The sequence below is a fragment of the Salmo salar genome, chromosome 20 (assembly GCF_965601325.2).
Source record: "Salmo salar chromosome 20, fSalSal1, whole genome shotgun sequence".
Classification (NCBI taxonomy): Eukaryota; Metazoa; Chordata; class Actinopteri; order Salmoniformes; family Salmonidae; genus Salmo; species Salmo salar.
Window position 1 is genome coordinate 85,184,909 of NC_138310.1, and position 7,575 is coordinate 85,192,483.

The 7,575-nt window shown below is 43.0% G+C and overlaps 1 protein-coding gene across 1 annotated transcript in view; it reads left to right on the top strand.

The window, feature by feature from the left end:
• Positions 1 to 7,575, top strand: part of LOC106594828 (ventricular zone-expressed PH domain-containing protein) — a 193,066-nt gene that overhangs the window by 32,929 nt on the left and 152,562 nt on the right. The window contains exons 2-3 of the mRNA XM_045704029.2: positions 464 to 624; positions 1,985 to 2,200. Of these exons, the coding sequence (XP_045559985.1) occupies positions 487 to 624; positions 1,985 to 2,200 (354 nt within the window). The 5' untranslated portion in view covers positions 464 to 486. The remainder of the gene's footprint in view (positions 1 to 463; positions 625 to 1,984; positions 2,201 to 7,575) is intronic.

Below are 7,575 nucleotides of genomic sequence, written 5' to 3' on the forward strand. Positions count from 1 at the left end.
CCTCCCACACATTCATTCATGCCGCCGTCTCCTCTGCTGTGCTGATATGTGGTGATGTTTGTCCTTGGCAGGCAGTGTACAGCTGTGAGTGTCGGTGGAGCGCTCTATAAAGTGTCACATATTAGTGTGGTGGGGAGATACACTGGTCACAGATTAACTTCATTAACCACACCTGTAGAACTACAGAGGAGAGGATTACGCCTACATGGCTCTCTCTCACATACACATTAAAACAGGAGACGCTGATAACTCGTGTTTTTCTCTCTCTCTCTCTCTCTCTCTCTCTCTCTCTCTCTCTCTCTCTCTCTCTCTCTCTCTCTCTCTCTCTCTCTCTCTCTCTCTCTCTCTCTCTCTCTCTCTCTCTCTCTCTCTCTCTCTCTCTCTCTCTCTCTCTCTCTCTCTCTCTCTCTCTCTCTCTCTCTCTCTCTCTCTCTCTCTCTCTCTCTCTCTCTCTCTCTCTCAGCGGTCTGATGTGTAGCAGACACCATGCACCAGCTGTTTGGCCTGGTGCTGGGCAAGAGGGACCTGTCCCGGGCTGGAGACCTCTTCTCCCTGGAGGACTCTGAGATAGAGGACTGTCTCTCACAGGCCCTGGAGGAAATCAAGGCTATCTCCTGCTCTCCTGTGAGTACACAAGCACTCACACACATCCATGCACCCATACACACTCATCCATACACACACACAAATAGATGACTGTCTCTTTGAATCACTAGAGGTCCAAGCTATCTATTGCTCTCCTGTGAGTTGACTATGCAAGCACACAAACATGCACACAAGCTACGTGCAGACACACACATGCACACGCAGACATGGCATCACCTCACCAAACACACCTGTCATTTCCATGCTGACTGCACACTCCCATTGGGATAGCAGCTTATGGCAGGTGTGTCTCTTGGGACTGTTCCCTGGGATAACAGATATGATATGATTCTCATCACTCCAGGGCCCACATGTCCTCATTTCCCATCCAACACATTCAGTCTCTCAATCATCATTTAACTAAAGAATGAAAGAGTCTGCAGCAGAATCTAACCCAACAGCCTATTCAGACACTGTCTAGATGGGGCCATAGTTTGAATGTCTGAACATTTCCACCTCAACATGGAAAAAGTCAAGAGCATTTATCCTTTGATAATTTCAGTGTCAAGGGAAAGCTAAGACCAAAAGGTATTGCAGCCTTGGGTCTGTGTGTTAGATTCCTAAATAGAGTAAAACTCACAGACGACTAGTGAAGCTCAAACCAAGTTTATTCACCCACTGGGTCTCACAGCTACATAAGACAAAGACATGTTTACACAAGCCCATATATGTATACCTTCCTCCCATGTCGAGTCTCCTCCTTACACATCTGGATAGCCAACACATCTCTGTTGCTAGACAGGACTTTAGCGATGCCTGTTCTTTCTCATTTCATCTAGTCTTCCCTGTGGCTCAGTTGGTAGAGCATGGTGTTTGCAATGCCAGCATGGTGTGTGCAACGCCAGGGTTGTGGGTTCGATTCCCATGGGGTGCCAGTACAAAAAAAAAAAAAAAAAATGCATGAAATGAAATGTACGCATTCACTACTGTAAGTCGCTCTGGATAAGAGCGTCTGCTAAATGACTAAAATGTAAAATATCTGAGATGACCTTGGCCCAAATTCCTCACTCATCCCCAACTCACAGCTGTCCTGTTGACTTGTACCAGGTGTTAGCCCTTCTCCTTGCCATAGGATACCTGATGTGTAACAGTAACATGTTCTGACAGAATGTTAACTTCCTGCATCCCCCTCTCTCACTCAGTAGATTTCCATACCCTTGGTTCTAATATTATAACATGAATGAGGATAGTTCATATTTCAAGTTTAGAAGTTAGTACCCAACATGTGTTGGATAGCTTTCAGGTTGACTGCATTTCAAACTATATTAAAAACAAGCATGCTCTTTCCTCATTGATTGGCTGATCTGGACTCATCTCCCCTCTGATTTGCTGACTGCAGGACTACCTGACCAATGACAATGACCAGGCTGTGGTGGAGATCTGCATCACACGTATCACCACGGCGATCAGGGAGACACGGTCCATCGAGCGCCATGGGGGGGCGTTAGTGGGTCTGTGGGAGTCCTGTCTGGAACACAACCTCACCCCCCAGGGTAAAGACGAAGACACACCCCATGCCAAGATAGCCTCCGACATCACCAGCTGTATTCTGCAGGTACATTACACTACACACACACACACAGAATACCCCTGTATCAAGATCGGACAGGTCTGGGCACACATTCCAACACAGCACTGCATCACAGTTCACGAGCATCCAAATGTATCCAGGGCTCCCGAGTGGCGCAGAGGTCTAAGGCACTGCATCACAGTGCTTGAGGTGTAACTACAGACCCGGGTTCGATCTAAGGCTGTGTCACAACCGGCTGTGATCATGAGTCCCATAGGGTGGCGCGCAATTGTCCCAGTGTCGTCCGGGTTAGGGGAGGGTTTGGCCGGGGGGGGGTTTCTTGGCTCATTGCGTTCTAGTGACTCCATGTTGCGGGCCAGGTGCCTGCAGGCTGACTTCGGTTGTCAGTTGAACAGTGTTTCCTCTGACAAATTGGTGCAGCTGGCTTCTGGGTTAAGTGGGGGGGATGTTAAACGCGGTTTGGTGGGTCATGTTTCGGATAACGCACAACTCGACCTTCGCCTCTTGCAGCGATGAGACAAGATTGAAAAAGGGGGTAAAATACATAAAAACCCAGTTGGACACACCAAGACACGGATCAATTATGTCAGACTCAGTTAACACATTCGGGACACATCTGGGACATATGCTGTGTAAAATGCAAGCGTCCCACCCCTGGTACACCCTATCAACAGCAGGTGAAATATCAAGGGCGCCAAATTTGAAAACAATTAAATGTCATAATTCAAATTTCTCAAACATACAACTATCTTACATCCTTTGAAAGATAAACATCTCCTTAATCTAACCACGTTGTCCGATTTCAAAAAGGCTTTACGGCGAAAGCATAAAGTTAGATTATGTTAGGACAGTACATTGAAAATAGCTGTCTGTAATGTTTTGTCAATGCAAAGACAGGCGTCACCAAAAGCAGAAAACCAGCTAAAATTACATGCATTTTTTGTTCTATCAAGTTCATATTTATATCCAAAAACAGCGTTTTACTATGTCGTTGATGTTGAGGAAATATTTTCCCTCCAATACCGCCAGTCAATCAGCACAACAAATTAAATAATTACTATTCGAAAACATTGGTAAAATATTATATTGTCATTCAAAGAATTATAGATTAACATCTCGTGAACGCAACCGCATTGCCAGATTTAAAAATAACTTTACTGGGAAATCACACTTTGCAATAATCTGAGTACTGCGCCCAGAAAAATAGGCTTTGCGATACAGACTAGGCGCCATGTTGGAGAGATCTAAAATACTATGTAAATATTCCCTTACCTTTGATTATCTTCATCAGAAGGCACTTCCAGGAATCCCAGAGACAGAATAACAACAAAAAAATCCAGAAAAACGCATGTCAAAAATGTTATAAAATGATTTGCATGTTAATGAGGGAAATAAGTATTTTACCCCTCTGCAAAACATGACTTAGTACTTGGTGGCAAAACCCTTGTTGGCAATCACAGAGGTCAGACGTTTCTTGTAGTTGGCCACCAGGTTTGCACACATCTCAGGAGGGATTTTGTCCCACTCCTCTTTGCAGATCTTCTCCAAGTCATTAAGGTTTCGAGGCTGACGTTTGGCAACTCGAACCTTCAGCTCCCTCCACAGATTTTCTATGGGATTAAGGTCTGGAGACTGGCTAGGCCACTCCAAGACCTTAATGTGCTTCTTCTTGAGCCACTCTTTTGTTGCCTTGGCCGTGTGTTTTAGGTCATTGTCATGCTGGAATACCCATCCACGACCCATTTTCAATGCCCTGGCTGAGGGAAGGAGGTTCTCACCCAAGATTTGACGGTACATGGCCCCGTCCATCGTCCCTTTGATGTGGTGAAGTTGTCCTGTCCCCTTAGCAGAAAAACACCCCCAAAGCATAATGTTTCCACCTCCATGTTTGACGGTGGGGATGGTGTTCTTGGGGTCATGGGCAGCATTCCTCCTCCTCCAAACAGGGCGAGTTGAGTTGATGCCAAATAGCTCCATTTTGGTCTCATCTGACCACAACACTTTCACCCAGTTGTCCTCTGAATCATTCAGATGTTCATTGGCAAACTTCAGACGGGCATGTATATGTGCTTTCTTGAGCACTGCAGGACTTCAGTCCTTCACGGCGTAGTGTGTTACCAATCGTTTTCTTGGTGACTATGGTCCCAGCTGCCTTGAGATCATTGACAAGATCCTCCCGTGTAGTTCTGGGCTGATTCCTCACCGTTCTCATGATCATTGCAACTCCACGAGGTGAGATGGAGCCCCAGGCCGAGGGAGATTGACAGTTCTTTTGTGTTTCTTCCATTTGCGAATAATCGCACCAACTGTATAAAAGACACCTGGGAGCCAGAAATCTTTCTGATTGAGAGGGGGTCAAATACTTATTTTCCTCATTTAAATGCAAATCAATTTATAACATTTTTGACATGCGTTTTTCTGGATTTTTTGTTGTTAGTCTCTCTCACTGTTCAAATAAACCTACCATTAAAATGATAGACTGATCATTTCTTTGTCAGTAGGCAAATGTACAAAATCAGCAGGGGATCAAATACTTTTTTCCCTCACGGTATATATATATATATATATATATATATATATATATATATATATATATATATATATATATATATACACTACCGGCCAAAAGTTTTAGAACTCCTACTCATTCAAATGTTTTTCTTTATTTTTTACTATTTTCTACATTCTAGTGAAGACATTGAAACTACATAATATTGAAGACATTGAAACTATGATATAGGACATATGGAATCATGTTGTCACGTCCTGGCCAGTATAAGGGTTAATTGTTATTGTAGTTTGGTCAGGACGTGGCAGAGGGTATTTGTTTTATGTGGTTCGGGGTGGTGTTTTGGAAAAAGGGTGTTTGATTTAGTATTTCCGGGTTTTTTGGGTTATGATCTTTGTTTACGTATTTCTATGTTTATCTAGTTAGTTGTATGTCTGTTTGGTTAATTGGGGTGGACTTCCAATTGAAGGCAGCTGTGTGGTGTTGCCTTTGATTGGAAGTCCTATATTAGTTGGGTGTGTTTGTCTGTGTGTTTGTGGGGAATTGTTTGTGAGCACTGCTTTTTGGTTTAGCCTGCTACACTGTCGTATCGTGAGTACTGCTCATTGTTTTGTTTTTTTTCTTCTGTGGATGCTTTTGTTTTTTTTATTCATTAAAAGAATGAGTCTCCACATACCCGCTGCGTTTTGGTCCTCTTCTCTGCAACACCACGACTTAATTTGTGACACATGTAGTAACCAAAAAAGTGTTACACAAATTCAAAATATGTTTCATATTTTAATTTTTCAAAGTAGCCACCCTTTGCCTTGATGACAACTTTGCATAGTCAATCAGCTAAACCTGGAATGCTTTTTCAACATTCTTGAATTAGTTCCCACATATGCTGAGCAAATGTTGGCTGCTTTTCCTTCACACTGCGGTCCAACTCATCCCAAAACATCTCAATTTGGTTGAGGTCGGGTGATTGTAGAGGCCAGGACATCTGATGCAGTACTCCATCACTCTTCTTGTTGGTCAAATAGCCCTTACACATCCAGGTGGTGTGTTGGGTCATTGTCCTGTTGAAAAACAAATGGTAGTCCTACGAAGCGCAAACCAGATGGGATGGCGTATCGCTGCACAATGCTGTTGTAGCCGTGCTGGTTAACTTCTCTAGGGCCGGCGGGACGAAATCGTCCCACCTACGTAACAGCCAGTGGAATCCTGTGGCGCGTTATTCAAATACCTTAGAAATGCTATTACTTCAATTTCTCAAACATATGACTATTTTACACCATTTTAAAGACAGGACTCTCGTTAATCTAACCACACTGTCCGATTTCAAAAAGGCTTTACAATGAAAGCAAAACATTAGATTATGTCAGCAGAGTACCCAGCCAGAAATAATCAGACACCCATTTTTCAAGCTAGCATATAATGTCACAAAAACCCAGAAGACAGCTAAATGCAGCACTAACCTTTGATGATCTTCATCAGATGACACACCTAGGACATTATGTTATACAATACATACATGTTTTGTTCAATCAAGTTCATATTTATATCAAAAACCAGCTTTTTACATTAGCATGTGACGTTCAAGACTAGCATACCCCCCGCAAACTTCCGGTGAATGTACTAAAAATGTACTAAATTACTCACGATAAACGTTCACAAAAAGCATAACAATTATTTTAAGAATTATAGATACAGAACTCCTCTATGCACTCGATATGTCCGATTTTAAAATAGCTTTTTGGTGAAAGCACATTTTGCAATATTCTAAGTAGATAGCCCGGCATCACAGGGCTAGCTATTTAGACACCCAGCAAGTTTAGCACTCACCAAAGTCAGATTTACTATAAGAAAAATTTTATTACCTTTGGTGTTCTTCGTCAGAATGCACTCCCAGGACTTCTACTTCAATAACAAATGTTGGTTTGGTCCCAAATAATCCATTGTTATATCCAAATAGCGGCGTTTTGTTCGTGCGTTCAAGACACTATCCGAAAGGGTAAAGAAGGGTGACGAGCATGGCGCATTTCGTGACAAAAAATGTCTAAATATTCCATTACCGTATTTCGAAGCATGTCAACCGCTGTTTAAAATCCATTTTTATGCCATTTTTCTCGTAAAAAAGCGATAATATTCCGACCGGAAATCTGCATTTAGGTAAACAGACGAAAGAAAATAAAGCATGGGGTCGACTCGGGCACGCGCCTAAGCCCATTGTCCTCTGATCGGCCACTTGCCAAAAGCGATAATGTGTTTCAGCCTGGGGCTGCCTCGATATCATTCAGCTTTTTCCCGGGCTCTGAGAGCCTATGGGAGCCGTAGGAAGTGTCACGTTACAGCAAAGATCCTCAGTCTTCAATAAAAAGAGCCAAGATGAACAACAACTTGTCAGACAGGCCACTTCCTGTTCAGAATCCTCTCAGGTTTTTGCCTGCCATATGAGTTCTGTTATACTCACAGACACCATTCAAACAGTTTTAGAAACTTTAGGGTGTTTTCTATCCAAAACCAATAATTATATGCATATTCTAGTTACTGGGCAGGAGTAATAACCAGATTAAATCAGGTACGTTTTTTATCCGGCCGTGTCAATACTGCCCCCTACCCCCAACAGGTTAAGTGTGCCTTGAATTCTAAATAAATCACTGACAGTATCACCTGCAAAGCACCCCCACACCATCACACCTCCTCCTCCATGCTTCACGGTTGGAACTGTCTCTTGGCATTCTCTCAACCAGCTTCAAGAGGTAGTCACCTGGAGTGCATTTCAAGTAACAGGTGTGCCTTGTTAAAAGTTCATTTGTGGAATTTCTTTCCTTCTTAATGTGTTTTCAGCCAATCAGTTGTGTTGTGACAAGGTAGGGGTGGTATACAGAAGATAGCCCTATTTGGTAAA